Here is a 20,255-nt window from a genome sequence, read left to right on the forward strand (position 1 = left end):
ACCTTGTAAACTTTTTATTATTTTCATTATTATTACTTACCTATACACCCAGCAACTAGAAGTTTCCCTAGGACTAGTACAAAGTCTGTAACTTTATCCATAACTGCAACCCTAAGAGTCAAGAAAAACAAAGCAAGATTTTGTGTTTAAATTATGTGTTACTTGAACTTCATGAGAATAATCATTCATTACTTCATTTTGATTTGTTTTTGCTGCAACTTTATTTGGAATTTGTTAAATGCAAGAACTGAAGTTCTGGGATGAATTGCTGTCAATTTTAATGAAGCAAACAGGAGATGGCATCATAGGGCTGTTGGGTACAACTGGTGGTGCCAGCCTCTCTCTCTAATTTGTGGCCTATAGACATCCTGAATCCTAAGGATGCTGCATTTGTTCCTTGATTTCATTTACTGAGGCTCTGTCAGTTTGGGGAGGGGGACATAGTCATAGGCATGATAATAATGTACATGTGAGAAATTTCTTGAGCAGAGAGGATAATAAAAATAAATGCATGCCAGTGGATATAAAGACATCAGTAGGTGAGAGAAGCATCAATTCTAAGATATAAAAAATTATTTATGTGACAGAGATGGTTTAAATCTATCAACTTAAAAGACAATATTCATGTCTAAAATGACTTCCAACAGTTTCATAACAGCATGTGAAGTATGTGATGCTCAATGTTCACCAAGTCTTCAATTGCAATGTTCAGATTACTTACTTTAAAATATTTCTTATCAGCAGATTGAAAGCATCTCTTGCTGACCTGCAGAAGTTTTTGCCATATATTGCAATCTGGGAAAGACAGTTATTATTCCAGAGTCAGTAACATACACTAACAAGACCAACAGACAATCCAATAATAGGAAAATGAATTCATTCGCTGTCACTCATACAGCTACTCCCATTCCTTTTTCCAACATTTGAGTTTGTGGGAGGCCTGGGAACTCTGTGTCCTCAACTCAGCAAAACTCTCAGAGTCATTGGCAATAAGGTCTGCTTCTGATGCTATATTCCCTTAAACTCCGAGGGGATTAGACATCTTCAAACAGTAGGTTTTTTTCTCAAATCTCAGGACATGGTTTCTGTCTTTGAAGTATTTGACAACGGTTTGTTGCTGAATGGGTTAAACATTGTAGAGTTCATATTAAAAACTACTCTCAGGAAGTTTAATGCCTTTCAGTACACCTGGTTTATTGATTAAAAAACTCAATACGATATTCCTGGTGGAAGTAAATTAATGACTACTTGGATCTCCACGAATGTTTGGATCATTGCTGCAGACCCAATGTCACTGTGATAATAAGCAAGTGTCATTAGATTGTAGTCGCAAAATTTTAGAAGACTTATATTTTTCGATACCCTATTTTTAAAAATTTCTTTAGGAGCCTCCATATTCCCACAGGAAATAAGAAACAAATTTCATTAGGCACTTCCTTTAGCTTATATAAATCTCAGAATTAGAAAGATATTTTCTTCTCAGTGTGAAACACAGAATAGTTCACAATGAACTATGTGAAAAACACACAAAACCATTTTCAATATAGCACACTTTAAAATGTCTAAGGAAAATATTATTTTCCCTCTCCAAAGAGAGAGTGAAGATAATACTGAAGTACAGTTTCTATGCTACCTCAACTAGGAAAGCAGAGCCCTGAATCATGCAGTGGATTCACAAACACTTAGATCCACATGGTGATAAATTCAACTGTATGATGTAGAAGTGCTTTAGGAATGGAAATGTAGACATGGGTTTGAGTCTGCAAAGAAGTTTAATAAATGAAAAATAACCTACTTACCATAACATAGGCATTTCTGTTCAAAAACTTTACCACTTTTTCCAAACACCAGAAGCAGCATTTCAGGCAGTGTTGAAGAAATTTAGAAATGTTGTTCTGGGTATCTGTGAGGAGATATTTAAATCTATTAATGATTTGCAATTAAACTCTATGAATCAAAAAATAAATTAAAACATTAAACAGCTTTAAATTTTTTTTAATTGTGGTAGAATATACACAAAATTTACCATTTTAACCACTTTAAGTGCACAATCCAATAGTATGAAATACATTCACAATGCTGTGCAATCATCACTATCTATTTTCAGAACTTCCCATCACCTCAAATAGAAACTCTGTACCCAGTATCCAGTAAAAAAATAACTCCTCTTATAGTTTCTGTCTGTATAAATTTGCTTCTTCCAGGTACTTAGTATAAGTGAAATTATACAGTATCGGTAATTTTGTGTATTGCTTATTGCGCTTAACATAATGATTTTAAGTTAATTATTTCTTTCCTTCTTAGAGCTTAATAACATTCCATTGTATGTATATGTCACATTGTGTTTATCCTTCATCTGTTAATGAAATTGGGTTGTTTCTACCTTTTGGCTATTGTGAATTAAGCTGCTATGAACATTAGCGTTCAAATATCTGTTTGAGTCCCTGCTTTCAATTCTTTTGAGTATTTATGTAGAATTTGAATTGTTATCATATGACAATCCTATTTTATTTTTTGAGGAATTGCCATACTGTTTTCCATGGTGGTTACACCATTTTACATTTCCACCAGCAATATACAAGGGTTCCAATTTACCCTCACCGTACAAACAACTTAATATTTCTTTATTTTTATAGTAGCCATTCTAATAGGTGTGAAGAGATACCTCATTATGGTTTTGATTTGCACTTTCAGAACGACTACTATTCAGCATTTTTCATGTGCTTATTAACCATCTGTATATCTTGTTTAGAACAATGTACACGCAAATCCTTGTGGGAGACCAAGATGATGACACAGGAGGCCCTGAACTTCCCTCCTTCCACAGATCTACTGAATGTATAACCACATCTGGAGTAATCTCCTCTGAAAGAAATCCAAAACCTAGCTCAGTGACTCATACACATCAGGCAACCAAGAAGAATACCCACACTGAAATGGGCAGGAAGTGTTGAGGCACACCATCCCATAAACCTGATGCCCTGCACAACCATACAATTGGGACGATATACCCAGTTCTCAGCGTCTCCCTGAAGAGCGAAGGGTTTGGACAGCACACCTAGGATTCCAACTTTAAGACTCCCACCCAAGGGGCAAGTCCTCCAACCACTTAGCTCTGAAAGCCAACAGTTTGCATTCCCAAGTCCCACAGGACTGTAGAAAACAAAGAAGCAGTTATAGCAGGCACATGTGCTAGCACTCACTGTGGCTATCCTCCCAGGGCTTAGCACATAGAAAGCAGCAGAAACAGCCATCTTCCGGTCTATCTAAGGAAGGGGTCTGACTGCATAGTTTAGAACCTGCTGCCCAAGGGTCAAATTTGCATGCATCTAGGAGCTAGCTAACTGTGATCCTTCATGGAGCCTGGGGAAGCTGGTGGGCACTTCCATCACTTTCTGTCTCTAGCTCACTGCATTTATAACACTAGGTCACCAACATTCTTTGGAAGGAACTTGTACACATGCCTGGTGCCACAGCATTTGCGGCTGCTGCTTGAGGGATGGTCCCCACTTCTTCTGGCCCTGATAGCCAACAGGTCTTGCATTCAGGACTCCTCAGGACTATAGCAAACAAAGAAGCAGTTTTTAAATGGTGCAGGAGCACATGCCCCACTCCCGCCACAATAGCTATCCACCCTGTCTCTGTGCAGAGGGAGCAGGCAAAAATACCTACCTCCCAGTTTCTCCCTGAAAGGGGCCAAACAGCATACTTTCCTAGTTGCTCTCTGAGTGTTCAGCATCTAGTCATCTTGCATCTAAGTTTTGCCTGTGACGCTCACCTTTGAGACACTGACAGGTCTTGGCACACCTTCAGTTATTAGGAGCCACCAAGAATAATGGTGGTGGCTAGGACAATTACAAAGGTTTGAGAGAAGCAGAAGCATGGGCTGGGCTGATTGATGACATTCATCTCCAGTATGAGACCAGTCTGACATACTGTGGCTTTTTTATTTAATGCACATTAACCAGCACAGAGAGTCAAACAATAACAAGATAAATCTCCAGAAACTGATCATAGTAAAACGGAGATAATGGTCATAACAGTGCTCACTGAGGTCAGGGGAGCAATGCAGGAACAAAGTGAGATTTCAACAAAGAGATAGAAAATACAAAAAGTATCAAACAATTTAGAGAGCTGAAGAGTACAATAATTGAACTGAAAGATTCAATAGAGGGGTTCAATATCAGACTAGAGTAAACAAACAAAAAAGGATCAACAAACTCAAAGATAAGGCAGTAGAATTCATCCAGTCAGAGGAGCGAAAAGAAAAATAAAATTGAAAGAGTGAAGTTAGCTTAAATATCTAGTAGGATACCATCAAGCAGATCAATATATATGTACTAGAAATCCCAAAAGGAAGAGAAAGAGGCAGAAAGCTTATTCAAAGAAATAATGGCTGAAACAGAAATAATGGATAGAAACAGACACCCATATTCAGAAAGCCTAAAGAATACCAGAAAAGATTAATCTAAGGAGACTTAACAGTGAGACCCATAAAATTAAGTCTTCAAAAGCTAAAAGAAAGTTAAAAACAGAAGAAGGTGTTGAAAGAAAATAAAACTGCCTACCAAGACACTACATGACATTGTTTGTCCTTCAGAGTTGAAAGAAAGATAGACTATTTTAGACAAACAAAAGGTGAGAGTTCATCACTAGTAGGTCAGTCTTACAAGAACTGTTAAAGGAAATTCTTTAAGATGAAACAAAATGATGCTAAGTAGTAACGTGGAAATATATAAAAGTATAAAACTGACTGGTAAAGGAAAACATATAGTTAAATTCTAAATACTCTAAAATTGTACTGGTGGTGGGTAAGTTTCTTACAACTCTAGCATGAAGGTTGAAGGAAAAAGCATTAAAAATAACTATAATGACAATAACTTGTTGATAGGCAATATAAAAATATATAAATTGTGACATCAAAAACATTGTAGCATGTAATGTGGGGGTGAGTGTAAAAATGTAGAGCTTTTCATGTGTTTGAAGTTAAGTTGTTATCAGCTTAAAGTAGATTGTTAAAACTATAACATGTTTTATGTAAGCCTCATGATAACCACAAAGGCAAAAACCAAGTGTAGATACAAAAAGATAAAGAGAAAGGAACCAAAGCATAAAACTACAGAAAATAATCAAATTATAAAAAAAAGGAAGAGAAAAACATATGTCTATAAAACATCCAAAAAACAATTAATAAAATGATAATAGTAAGTTTATAGCTATGAAGAATTACACTTAAATATAAACAGGCTAAATTATCCAATCAAAATAATAGAGTGGCTGAATTTTTTTTTTTTTTAAAGACTCAACTATCTGCTACTTACAAGAGTTTCACTTCACCTTTAAAGACACACACAGACCAAAAGTGAAGGATTGAAGAAAGATTTTTTATGCAAGTAGAAACAAAAATAAAGCAGGTGGCCCTGGCCAAGTAGCTAAATTGGTTAGAGCATCTTCTGGATATGCCAAGTTTGTGGGTTTGATCTCAGGACAGGGGATATACAAGAAGCAACCAAGGAATGCATAAATAAATAGAACAACAAATTGATATTTCTTCCTTTCTCTCTCTCTCTTCCTCTCTCTTTAAAGAAAATTAATAAAAGTAAGTAAAGCTGGCTTATTCATACTTATATCAGACAAAGTAGTCTTTAGGTCAAAACTGTAATAAGACACAAAGGTCATTATACAATAATAAAGGAGGTCTATTCATCAAGAGCATATAAAATTGTAAATATTTATGCAGGCAACATTGGAGCACTTAAATATAGAAGGCAAATATAAACTGTTACGAAGGGAGAAATAAGCAGCAATTTTATCATAGCAGGGCATTTCAATACTTCACTTTCAACAATGGATAGATCATCCAGACAGATAGTCAAAAGGGAAACATTAGTCTTAAATTACATGTTAGACCAGAAGAACTTAACAGACATTTACATACATTCTGTCTTACCACAGCTGAATACATTGTTCTCAAGCACACGTGGAATATTTTCCAGAATAATCTCAATAAATATAAAAAGACTGAAATCATAGTAAGCATTTTTTTTCTGACCACAGTGGTATGAAAAAGAAGAAAATTGGAAAATTCACCAATATGTGTAAATTAAACAACATGATTCTGAACAACTAATTGTTCAAAGAAAAATATCAAAAGGGAAATCAAATAGTATCTTAAGACAAATGAAAACAGAAACACAACTTATCAAAAATATGGATGCAGCAAAGCAGTTTTAAGAGGGGTATTATTGTTCATAGCAATAATCACCTACCTTAGTAAAAAAAACCCAAACAACGTAACTATACAGTTCTAGAAACTAGAAAAAGAAGAACAAATTAAGCACAAAGTAGAAGAAAGGAAGTACTGGAGGTCAGAATTTTTTTGAAAAGATAAGCAAAATTTATAAACCTTTAGCTAGATTAGTTAAGAAAAGACAAATATAGAAAGGAAGGAGGAGATGTTACAACTAATACCGCAGAAATGACAAAGAATCATGAAAATACTATGAGTTGTTGTACACCAACAAATTAGATAACTTAGAAGACACAGATAAATTTTTATATACATACATAATGAAATAGAAAATGTCACTTGAATCAGTAATCAAAAACTTATCAACAAAGAAAAGACACAGATGGCTTCACTCATGAATTTTACCAAACTTTTAAAGAAGAACTAATATCAACTCTTCTCAAATACTTCAAAAAAAAATAATAATAAGTATAGGGAGGCCAGCATTATACTGATACCAAAGCCAGACAAAGGCACAAGAAAAGAAAATTATAGGCCAATATTCCTGATGAAACATAAATGCAAAATTTCTTAACAAAATAATAGCAAACTGACTGGTTATAGTAGGCCTCAACATAATCAAAGCCATATATGATAAGCTCACAGCTAACATTATACTCAATGGTGAAAAGCTGAAAACTTTTTCTCTAAGATAGGAATAACCCACTCTCTTTCCATGTATTCAACATAGTACTGAAAGGCTTAGCCAGAATAATTAGGCAAGTAAAAATTTAAAAAAAGCATTCAAATCAAAAAAGAAGAAGTAAACTTGTCTCTGTTTGCAGGTTATATATATATATATATATATATATATATATATATATACTGTCTCCACCAAAAACCTGTTAGAACATAAATTCAGTAAAGTTTTGGAAAAAAAAATATACAAAAATCAGCTACATCTCTATATATTAACAAGTAACTATTGGAGAAAGGAATTAAAAAAATAATTCCATTGACAATTCCACCAAAAACAATACTTAAAATAAATTTAAACGATGAGATAGAAAACCTGTGCATCAAAAACTGTAAGCCATTAATGAAAAAAAATTAAAGATACAAATAAATTTAAGGAAAATATTCAATGTCCATGGATTAGAAGAATTAACACTATTAAAATGTTCAAAGACTTTCAGCCAAGATGGAGGTATAAATATACATGCTGTATCTCCTCACAACTAAAAAGGAATTTACAACCACTTCAAAACTAGAAAAACCCAGGAAATTCAGAAAATCAAATCTATAGGAAAGTTCAGCAAAGAAATAAAAAAGGAATAATCAGCCAGAAAGATAGGAGGGGTGGAGCCAGGATGGAGATAAAGAGGGGCAGAGCAGTGGCTGCGGAAGTGGTACTTGGCTGCAGCACGGCTAGATGTGGTGTGGCTGGTGGGAGCGCGGTGGCTGGGCATGGCTAGCAGTAACCATGGCAAAAAACAGAGTGATACAGCTTAAATCCAAGAAGCAATCTCAGCCACAGACCAGACTGCGTAGCTTGCAGTCCCAGTGCCAGGGAAAATAGAGCCGCATTGCTTTTGACTGTGAAAGCCAGCGGGGGTTGGGGAAGAGTAAAAGGCTACCAGTCTCAAAGAGGAGGCAACTTGCTTAGTACGGGAAGGGGGAGAAGTGCCTGGAAAAACAGCGGCAACTGGCACTGTTCCCCTCAGAACACTTCCCTACATACAGCACCAAAATGCAGTGAAATGGGTTGCCAGCACTAATGAATACTTAAGGCTCCGCCCCTTATAACATAACAGGTGTGACAACCCTACCCAAATGACAGAGGCAAACACAGAAAGCTGTCAAGATGAGGAGACAAAGAAGTACTGCCCAGAAGGGGGTGCAGATCAAGGTCCCAGTGACAGAACTAAGCAATGAGCAGATAGTGAATCTAAAAGACGAGGAAATAGCAAACCTGACAGATGCACAGTTTAAACCACTGGTGATAAAGATGCTCACAGACTTGACAGAAAAGGATAAACAGGATGGGGAAAGAATGAAGGCTATCCTGGGTGAAATGAAGGAAAATCCATATGAAACAAGTGGTGAAGGAAAGGACATCAGGGTTCAAATCAACAAATTGGAACATAAGGAAGAAATAGATAGTCAATCAGTATAGAAGGAGGAAGTGAGAATTGAAAAAAATGGGGAGAGGCTTTGAAACCTCTGGGATTGCTTTAAATGTGCCAACATCTGAATCATAGGGTTGCCAGAAGGTGAAGAGAGAGAACAAGTTAAAAATTATGTGAAAGAATAATGAAGGAAAACTCTCCCCTAATTTGGGGAAGGAAATGGACATAGAGGTCCAGGAAGCACAGAGTCCCAAACAAACTAGACACAGGGAGGACCACACCAAGACATATCATAATCAAAATGCCAAAGGTTAAGGATAAAGAGAGAATCCTAAAAGCAACAAGAGAGAAGAGGAGAATTACCTACAAAGGGGTACCTATAAGACTGTCAGCTGATTTCTCAAACAATACTTTGCAGGCAAGGAGGGACTGGCAGGAAATATTCCAAGTGATGAAGAGCAAGGACCTACAACCAAGATTGCTCTATCCAGCAAAGCTATCAGTCAAAATGGAAAGGCAGAGAAAGTGCTTCCCAGACAAGGTAAAGCTGAAGGAGTTCATCATCACCAAACCATTATTATCTGAAATGTTAAAGGGACTTATTTAAGAAAAAGAAGATCAAAACTAAGAACATTAAAATGACAACAGTATCACAACTATCAACAACAGAAGCTAGGGAATGGAAACAAAGGCAAACTAAGCAGACAACCAGAGTGGGAACAGAAACATAGGTATGGAAACTATGTGGGGAGAGGTCAGCTGGGAGAAGGAAGGGGGAGAGGGAGGGAAATGGCACAGGAATTAAGAAGCATAGTAGGAGGGTGCAGAATGGACAGGGGGATGTTGAGAAGAGCTTTATGCACGACCCATAGACATGGACTAAGGGGGTTGCTGGGTGGAGGGAAGCAAAAGGAAAAGAAATTGGGACAACTGTAATAGCATAACCAATAAAACATACAAAAAAAATAAAATAAAATGTTCATAGTACCCAAAACAACTCACAAATTCAACACAACCCTTATCAAAATTCTAATAACATTTTTCAAAGAAATAAAGAAAAATTCTAAAATTTGTATGAAATCACAAGAGTACAAATAACCAAAGCAATTGAAAAGAAGAAAGCTGAAGTCATTTTACTAATTGATTTCAAGCTATATTCCAAAGTTATAATAATTAAAACAGTGTGGTAGTGATGTAAAAATTGACCCATAGATGAATGAAACAGAGTAGAGAGAGCAGAAATAAACTCATGCGCATATGAGATTTGTCTGGAAAAATTCCAGCAATGGTTAATATAATGAGAATTGTTTTCATGACACTGATGTAATCTGGCAGCCAAGGAAAGTGGACTGGAATGCACATGCATGACCAATGACAATTTCACTGTACTAGTCAGTGGGGGTAGTAGGTGCCTTTGAGTGAGCATGTGAACTGTGTAGCCATCACATTCAAAATGACTGAGTTAAAGCAACGAATCTGCATCAACTTTTGCATTAAGCTTGAACATTCCTCCATGGAAACTATTCAGATGATTCAGAAGGCCAAAGCTATGGGTAACCAGTGACTGGCAATTTCATCATGACAAGGCACTTGTTCATGCATCATGTCTTGTGCAGTTTTTTGGTGAAACCCAAGTGATTCAGCCCCCCTACAGCCCAGAATTGGTGTCCTCTGACTTCTGGCTTTTTCCAAAACTAAAATCACCTTTGAAAGGGAAGAGATTTCAGATCATCAATGGGATTCAGAAAGAAATGAGAAGCAGCTGATAGCGACTGGGAGAACTGTGTGAGGTCCCAGGTGTTTACATTGAAGGGGACTGAAGCATCATTGTCCTATGTATAATGTTTCTTGTATCCTATATCTTCTTCAATAAATGTCTCCATTTTTCATATTACATGGTTGGACAGACCTCATATGGTCAGTCAATTTTGGACAAAGAAGCTAAAAACATCCAATGCAGAAAAGATGATATCTTCAATAAATGATACTAGGAAAGGTGGATATCCACACACAAAAGAATAAAATTAGACCCTTATCTTACACCATACACAATAATCAACTCAAAATGGATTAAAGACTTGAGACTAATCCTGAAATCATAAAACTAGAAGAAAACATTGGGGTAAGCTCTTTGACATTGGTGTTAGCTACGGTTTTTTAAATGCAAAGTCAACAAAAGCAAAAATAAGCAAGTGGACCTACATTAAACTAAAAAGCTTATGCACAGCGAAGGAAACCATCAATAAAATGAAAAGGGAACCTATGGAATGGAAAAAATATTTGGAAACCACATATGTGATAAGAAGTTAATACCTAAAATATGCAAGGATTCAGAATTCAATAGCAAAACAAAAACAACAGCAACAGAAAACAACCCAAATAACCTAATTTAAAAAAAAAAAAAAATAGGCAAACAACCTGAATAGACATTTTCCCAAAGAAGACAAACAAAAGGCCAATAGGTACATGGAAAGATAGTCAACACTTTCAATCACCAGAGAAATGAAAATCAAAATCACCTCACACCTGTCAGGATGTCTATTAGCAAAAAGACAGATATAAGTGTTGGTGAAGATGTGGAGGAAAGGGAACCCTGTGTACTGTTGGTGGGAATGTAAATTAATGCCTCTGCTATGGAAAACAGTATGGATGTTCCTCAAGAAACTAAAAATAGAACTACCATATGATCTAGCAATTCCACTTCTGTGTAAATGAAATCAATATCTCAAAGAATTATCTGTACTCATAGGTTCACTGTAGCATTATTTACCATATTCAGTGTATGGAAACTACTTACCTATCATTTGATGGATTGGTGGATAAAGAAAATATGGTGTAGATACACAATGGAATATTATTCACCCTTAATTAAAGAAGGAAATACTGCTTTTTCAACAACAGAGTTGGATGTGGAGGACATTATGCTAGGTTAAATAAACCAGGTAGAGAAAGACAAATATGCATGGTATCACTTATATGTGGAATAAAAAAAGAAAGTTGAACTCAGAAAAGAATGGAAGTTACTGTAGACTGAGGGATGGAGGAAATAGGGAGAGGGTGATGAAAGGGCATAAACTTTTAGTAATAAGATAAGTAAGGTCTTAGGGTTTAAGGTATAACATGGTGAATATAGTTGATAATTCTGTATTATATAATTGAAATTTGCCAAGAGAATAGAACTTTAGTGATTTCACAAAAAAAAAGAAGAAAAACAAGGTAAATATGTGAAGTGAGGTGATGGATACGTTTGTTACCTTAAATGTGGGAATCCTTCTACAATGTATAAGTATACCAAATCATCATGTTGTACACTACAAACTTATTACAATTTCATTGATCAATTATATCTCAGTAAAGCTGAAAATATTTTATGTAATTAAAAATCCTTTGCTCGTGTTGAACTGGGTTTATTTTTGAGTTGTAGAAGTTCTTTATGTGTTCTAAATATTGGTCACTTACCTAGTATATGATTTGCAAATATTTTCTCCCATTCTGTGGATGTCTTTTCACTATCTTAACAGTGTCTTTAGATGATTGTTTTATTTTGAAAAAGTCTAGTTTTTTTGTTTTTTCTTTTGTTGTCATATCTAAGAAATCTTCATATCTAATGCCATGACAGTTTCTTCCTGTGCTTTCTTCTAAGAGTTTTATATGTTCAGCTTTTATGTTTAAGCCTATAATCCATTTTGAAATAATGTTTGTATATAATGTAAGATAAGGGTCCAAATTCATTCTTATGCCTATAGAAACCCAGTTTTACTAGTAATATTAGTTGAAAAAACTGTCCTTTCTCCATTGAATGGGCTTATAGGTCAGGTATTATTTGGGGGCTCTCTATTCTGTTCCACATCCATATGTCTGTCCTTATGCCAGTCACACTGTATTAAGTTTTAAAATCAGGAACTGTAAGTGTTTCAAACTTGTTGTTCTGTTTCAAGATTGTTTTGGAAATTAATAATATTTTTAAGTGCATTTTAAACAGACTTTATATGTTTATAAACTACATGTGTCATGTATGAAAATTTATGCCAATGACACTGATATTTACATTTTAAGCCTGAGCTGTCCCACACTCTAGATTTGAAACTGCCAGGCAACTCCAGCATGCTTCTCAATACTAACATGTCAAAAACACATTTTTAAATCTCTTCTTTGAAATTTGCTTCTCCTGGTTTTGACATTTTAATAAATAGTATCACACATTTATTTTCCCTTACTCTTTACCACTGCTCTCTTCCTGCCCCCTTCCATATCCAATCCTTCACCAAGTCCTGTTGGCTTTTCCTTCCAAATATAACCCCCCATCTGACCACCTCCATTCTTATTAACCTCGTTATAGTCACCATATTTCCTGCAACCACTTGCCCCAATCTAGTCTCTTCATAGAAGTCAGGAAGTGTGAGAAAAGAGGAATTTTGGAATCTTACCTTTAAGACGTTTGTCCAAGTATTCTAGGACTAGTCTAATCATTTGGATTAATGCAAGAATTAAAGATCCAAATGCTAGGGATCCTGTGTGATATCTGGGCAAAGATAAAATGAGAATAAAAGTTAAAATATCCTTACTAGTAAATAAAAGGATGTTAAATTTTTTTTGTAGGTAAAAGGGATGGACTGGAGGATTGATAGCAGAGTCCTATTCAGATTGATAAAGGTCTAGAAAGTTTTAAACCATACATACACAGTTTGTCCTTCATCCATAAAAGTAATACCAATAGCCTATCATCATAAAACAGGATGTTTGAGCTGAGCAAAGGAGAGACAGAACCAAATTAATCCTTAATCCTTAATCCTTAATATGGTACCCTACCCTATCCCTTATCTTTAATAACCTATGGTTTTTAGAAGAATACTAGCCTGGGTAGGGAGGATAAAATTGTGGCTATAAAATCAGACAAAACCAATGAACATCCATGAGTCCTGAATCATACTTTTGAGCTCATTTGTAGTTTGCCACTTGAATGATAAGCACAAGATTGAATTATAATCACACTAAGCAGAACTTGGTAAACAGACATAGGGCTCAAAGTGAAACTTACCGTATGGCTCGTCCAAATGCAGTAAAAAGTGGATATGGTGGGATGTCATCAGGTTTTTTCATGGCCCAGTAATAAGAAGCAAAGGCACCAGCAAGGGCACACTGACCCAATGCAATGACAAAATTTATAAGCCAGAGAAAGACAAACAGATTGAATATCTGGAAGGTAGTGATGTATTGATGGTACAGACTGTCTCCACCATAGAAAGCAAAGTTACACTGAGCACCAGGGCAAGCTTTGGAAATTTCAGTTGTGTTAAAAATCTGTACTCGGAAAAAAAAAAACAACATGGATGATATAATATTAAATGTTATTTCAAGAGAACACCCTCCCTGCCTTTTCCGTTTGTATAGCCTCCCTGTGCTTTTCCCATGACCTTCTGCTATTATTCCTGTTTTCAATCACATCACTTTATACAATTCTTTAATGAGCTCTGGAAAGTATATTGTATCTTATTTTTCATCCTGTGTTCATCCCTTTTCGCCCCCTTTAATTTCACATTTACTAGTGCTGTTTTTGACAACACCTGCTTCTTGGATATACGGTAAGACAAATGAGCTCAGGAAATAATAGAGCTTTCCTTCTATCACCCACCATTTCAATGTTTTCCTGCTAAAGCCTGACCAACTCTCCCCTTCTCTACAGTGATCCCTATCAATACACAGGGTCTTTATTTCAGGATGATCTCTACAAATAATTGCTAGATGAAATATAGTACAGTTTTGCATTCAAATTAAGTAAAAGAGTTTCTTTTACTTACCTCTGGGTTACAGGTTCTATTTTCATGTTTACATTGTCCATCTGGGGTTACGATTTTGTATATGGGTACCCCTGATGTAGCCAAGTAACTGAGTAAAGTCTATTAAGGATAAGTTATTTGCTGGTAAGCTTAAAATACATAGACATGAAAATAATGCAAATAACTTAAAATTCCTTTGAGAGATTAACTTCAAAAATTTTCTAATCTTTTAATAATTTATCCATTCTTCAGACCCAGGGCAATATAACAGGGGTTTGCAGCACCCAGAGGCCTCTTAAAACCAGTAAAATACATTGAAGCTTTTTAAGGTTATTGCCAGGGAAAAGGCCCATCTGTGAAGATAAAATTTAAAAAGAAATCTACCATATGACCTATACAAGGGGAAATTCAGTTGGTAGATTGAAACTTTATTTTAGCGCTCAAAAGAAAAAAAAATCATCTATTTCTTTAGGATGTTCCTAATCTCCCCAGTATGAAAAACACTGCAGTCCTGGTTCCTGCATAGGGCTGGGAGCCTGAGGTTCAATGTGGTAAATGACCAAAGGATACACAGCTATCACAGCCCAGTAGCAAATACAGATCGAGAGGAAAAGGAAAGTTAAAACTGGATAAATTAATGTAGTAGGAACATATCCAATGGCTCTGAAATAAAACAAAGAGTTGAAATTCAAAATGATTCAGTGTTATCGTTTCTCAATTAAATTTTTATTTGTTGGAACTAGAACAAAGTCTTAGAGTGAGTTAATTCAAAGAACAGTGGTAATAACCACCCACTCTTTTTTGCTGCTCATTCTGGCATATTCTTAGTTTTTGAATTTTATTTATTTATTGTGAGTCAAAGACATTATTTCAATGCTCGTGTTTGATCCCTGCCTGAATTTCCCTAACTCTCCCTTTGCTTATTCTGACTCATAAATATTCGATACATTATCACCATAATATTTCTTCCTTTTGTTTAGATTCTTACATCTAAAATTGGAGAGGATCTTGACGATTATCTCATCAAATGTGAGAATCCCTCTCTGATTGGGAAATCTTCTGTACTATCTTCAAAATATGTTCATATAAGCCTCTGATGACTACATTATTAGGAACTTTTATATGACACAGCTTTTTTTTTTCTTACCAACATAGTAGAAAATTTCTTCTTATCTGCCTGCCTGTAATTCTGGAGAAGAAATGACCTTTTCAACACAGCCACCCTTCAAAGTAACTCATTCTTTTATTCTGCAGGATAATCAACCCTTTGATATTTCCTCATAAGACAGTTTCTAAAATGGTCACCATCCTAGTTGCCCTGTCCCTAGCTACTTTTGAATGATCTTTTCAGCATATGACACTGGATTAAATCCAATACTGTTTCATATTGCCACTGAGGACTCTGATGGAACTATTCCACTCCTAATGAATGGACACATTTTAAGATTCCTTCTGAATTTGTTACCATCTTCACTTCACTGTTTGAGGTCTGCTGTTGTCTCCTTTCTCCAAACATATAATTCTGTTAAGTGAATTATTGAGCATCACTCTTTTTCCCTTGTATTCTCGAACCCATTTATTTTAACTCTTATTTTCCCTGAAGCAAACTCTCAACCTGTAACAGCTGTACTGGCCCTTTATATGCACACACACACACACACACACACACACATGCACTCACACACACATTTAGAGGCATAACAGCGGGGCAAGTTACAGTGGAAAGCACAATATCATATTATTTTAACAATCCAGCAAATCAGTAGTTTTCAGTGGCTAATGATAGGGCTTCAGTTACTGTGGGAAGGAGAGAGAGTTTAATTTAACAAACTGCTTGTTAGCTATTTAAACCATGGGCTTCAGTAGCCCTGTTATGCTATAAATGGCAGTTTTCTTAAAATAACCCTTAAAGACTCCTTAAAATAATGTGGTTCTTGGTCATTAACAACTTAGTTTCTGCAATTCTAAATAGAGAATATGATCTTGCCTTTATAGTAAGACTTTCTTTATTCCTTCCATGCATTATCAAAAGTTTCAAGTATTATTCTGGAGTGACCTTTCGGAGTAGTTTGGAAACTGTAGGTGTTATTACCTCCCAGCATGAATTTATGAAAAATTTTGTGTTTATTTTATAGTATTTTTAAATAAAAATAGCTCAGGGTATAAAGTGTTTCTGAATTAAGAGGTGTAAATGACAAAATGTATAGTCTGGTGCTGCTAGGATCAATTATTCTTTCTATTGGCAAATTCTGTCATTCATATGGAAATGGATATAGTATGTAATTGACTTTACAGAATTATGGTGGTTTAAAGTTCTGCAAATGATCTCAACCATTAACATTAACATATGACTCAGCATGGAAATAATATAACATGCACTGTAACTATCTTTTATATAGCACTTTATTACTTACTTTTACACACACTATTCTCCTAATATACATTTAGTGTTTAAAAAATTGCCAATATATAGACTAGACAGGTTTTAACCTTACTTTACCCAACGATAATTGAGGTTTTAGGAACATTGAATGCTATGTTAGCATGACCTTTCTAATAAGTGGCAGTTTGAAGTTGAACAAGTCAGATTTCTGTAAAAAATCTTCTTGAAGGGAAAGTAGTCTGGGGTATCTTCACAACAGGTAGGGACTGATTGGACTGACATATACACTTCATGAGTTTTAACTTCAGGGCCTTACCTGCTCCCTTCCTTCAGCAGGGCAATGGAGATGCTGATTCGGTTCCTGAGGAAAATCAGCATGAGGATGACAAGCACTTCAAGGACGCAGAGCGTTACCACTTTAAACAGGAAAAAAAAAAAAAATTAGTGTGTGATACAAATCAACCCCCAAAACAAACTTTCTCTGCAGAAGTTATGGATGTTACTTTCAAAACTTTCAAGAAATCTTGATTAAAACCTTTAGCTAATGTTTGACCATCTCAATTGGACAAGCTTAGTCTATGCGAACATTTCACTCAGTAGAAATGAGAAAACAGGCTGGAAGGAAGGAAGGGCTACTTGATGCTGCTCTTAAATGTTTCACTTTTACTTCACTGAGTTAAGAGAATAGTTACAGAAGAAACGTTTTGTCTGCCCTGCTCACAATACCTCTTAATTAACTAACCTTGCTGATTTGCACAGCAGGGACTTGACTGCCCACATTTTTATTTTGTGACTCCACATTCAGAGCCACTGATGATGGTATCAGAGTTTAAACACAGCCCAAGTTGTCTAATAAACACCTAGGAATTAGGACTAAAGTATTCTAAGTGAGTTTTGAGTTGAAGTGTATACACCTTTTGAACTAAGAGTTATACAAATTTAATAAACTGTGTCAAATCTATCTTCATGTGAAGCAAATAAATATGCAAATAAAGAATAAAGTTTATGTGTGGAGAGCCAGAGAGAGAGAGAGAGAGAGACAGCAAGGAGAGGAAATCTTGGGTTCTGTTTGGTTTTTGTTTCCTGGATTTAGGTATACTTTGAAAGTCCAGCTGCTTTTTTGTCTTATTTTTGAGTTTTGTAAGACACTTCTATATTCTAATCAAAATACCCCTGTCTTTGCCCCAGCTTGCTTCAATTTTTTTTTCCAGCCAGCTTGAATAAGTTTCTCTTTACTTGAAGTGAAACAGTTCTAATTAGTATATTTCCTCAATTCTAAAACATACCTTTAATTTAGTAATATCTTTTCAGGAAAAGTAAAAAAGAGAACCCTTCATTATATAGCTATTCATTAATTATAAGGTGCATCCTGACTCCAAAGATGTTCAAAAGTAAAAAGGCATGATCTTAAAATTAAGGAGATATACTGCTGCTAATAACAATATAAAACCACAGAAGAAACTTAATTAATTAAATCCCCACCTGTGAAACAATCCATTCCATAACATGCTTCCTAGATAGTTATTCTGCTGATGCATGAACACTTCCACCACTAGGGGACTCATCATTTCATTCTACTGTTAGACTACTAAGATTCTGACATTATATCACATATCAATTAATATTTCCAAGTAAGCAGAAATCAGTTAACCCAGAGATGTGGGAGGATCTTAGTCATTTACCATTTTGCTACAATATCCTTTTTTTAGTTTATGTATTTATGCTCTCATGCACATTTGATTCTCCTAAAACATAAAATTGAGCCCCAAATCGTACAGTATAGCCATATTAAGCTAAAATAATTAACTTCTTTGGATGAACCTAAGAATATAAGCTATACCAGAATCCCTTTATATTCTGAAACTGCATTGATAAGAACATTGCATACAAACTTCTATCTTTATAAAATTACATGTTCAAAATGGTTATATTAGAGAAATTTAACTGCCTTTTGAATTGACATATTATATTCCTTCCTTGTGGTTTGAATAAGGAAAAACAATAGAAACTTTTTTTTGAGACCTTATAGATAAGCTGATATAACTCTAGCTTCAAGAGGAGGAGACTAGGATAATTAATAGCAGAAATGAGAACACAATTATCTTCTAACACAATTCAAAACTCACAAAAATTATATTATTGTATGTATAACTCTGCCTATTTTCAGTGTTTCTGTGAATTAGCGTAATCACACATATGCATTTTTCTCTGGTGCCTAGAATTTTGCCTAAACACAGTGCAAATAATCAATTCATGTCTGATAAATGGGTTGTAAAAGATGACGCTCATATGAGAAAAAAATTAGTATTTCTAGACTTGAAAAAAAAGTGAGCTCTGTATTTTCCTCAAAGCACATTTCTTAACTTTCCAATAGCAGATTCTGATCATCTCAATGATTTGTGTGTTGAAGGTCCTTAAGAGAAAGCAGTGAGATGACCACAGAACCTGTAACTAAGATCCACCTGAGAGTAAAACTAGAGGTTACAATACATAATGGATGAGATTTGTCATCTTTAGAAGTGACAGCTAACAGTAAGTGAATTGCTGAGGACACACAGAATCACTTCAAATTCAGAAAAAGTGATTAGATGAGCATGCAAGTTCCGAGATGTCAGATTTTTATAGTTAAATGTGGCTTAAATGAAATAATTCTTCAGCAACATGTTCATAAAAATAATGTTTTGTTATGTGAAGAGCATTAGTCTGGTGAGAGCTAGAAAGGAGAAGCCAAAGAGCAAGGATTTGGTGTTCTGATCCCGCACTATCCAAGGAAAAGAGAACAATTAAATTTGGTGGACAAAGGCATCTGGTGGGGGCATCCTTGCAGAAGGCCTAGGTCAGGTGGCTCGGCATGAGCCTGAAGATAACATCTCTCAAAACTGTCTGAGGCCCTCTGCTGAAAAGGCTTCTCATTAGTAACCTTGTTCCCCACATGCTGTGATCCCAGGAAAGCAGTGTCCTACATGGGAAATGTCTGCATTCTGATCAGGGAGAGTGTGAAACAAATAGTGTATCCAACAGGGTAAAACTAATAATGTAAACAAACAAAATGGCACTCTGGTGACGTAATGAGAGCCTGTACTTGAAAGCCCAATGACTTTTGGGTGAAGTGACAAAATCAAGTTTCCCAATTTATGAGAATGGAACCCAGACCTGGAATTACGGTGCCCCCAAGACACTGACCCCTCCGAGGCTCTCTCCGGCCCCTTTACCGAGCTTCCTTAAACATGTCCTGCCTGCCTCTCAAACATCAATAATACGAAGATAAATTTTCTTTTAAAGCAACATGTAATTAGAGACTATTTTTAAAATCTTGATTACAGAACATGAATCTCTGTGAAATGCATGGGATATTATAATAAAACTATCATAGGAGGCATAATCTAGACTTCTGGCCAAGATGGAGGCCTAGGCTGACATGCTCCATCTCCCTCCACAACTAAGAAGGAGTAGAACCACCTCAAAACCAGAAATAACCAGAAGTTCCAGAAAATAAAGCTACATGGAGGCCAACGTATGAAGTTATAAACAAGCAGTGCTTATCTGGACGAGTAGCAGGGGCAAAGCCGAGGCGGAGAGGTCAAGCTGTGCTGGTGGCAGCAGCTGCAGCACCAAGCGGCGGGACTGCAGTAAGCACAGACACCCATATTTAAGGGGATGTGAGAAGCACCAGGGAAGCACCCCTAGCTGCAGACCAAACCCAACAGCTCACGATTCTAACACCAGGGAAGGCAGGC

At 35.8% G+C, this 20,255-nt stretch overlaps 1 protein-coding gene across 1 annotated transcript in view; it reads right to left on the reverse strand.

Annotated features, from left to right (window-relative positions):
- SLC44A5 (solute carrier family 44 member 5) overlaps positions 1 to 20,255 on the reverse strand; it is an 89,712-nt gene that overhangs the window by 8,398 nt on the left and 61,059 nt on the right. The window contains 8 exon segments of the mRNA XM_090268282.1: positions 41 to 111; positions 722 to 795; positions 1,800 to 1,903; positions 12,786 to 12,880; positions 13,397 to 13,659; positions 14,157 to 14,244; positions 14,706 to 14,798; positions 16,835 to 16,934. Of these exon segments, the coding sequence (XP_090124408.1) occupies positions 41 to 111; positions 722 to 795; positions 1,800 to 1,903; positions 12,786 to 12,880; positions 13,397 to 13,659; positions 14,157 to 14,244; positions 14,706 to 14,798; positions 16,835 to 16,934 (888 nt within the window).

Source organism: Furipterus horrens, unplaced genomic scaffold (genome assembly GCF_987537825.1).
Source record: "Furipterus horrens unplaced genomic scaffold, mFurHor1.1.pri manual_scaffold_3, whole genome shotgun sequence".
NCBI lineage: Eukaryota > Metazoa > Chordata > Mammalia > Chiroptera > Furipteridae > Furipterus > Furipterus horrens.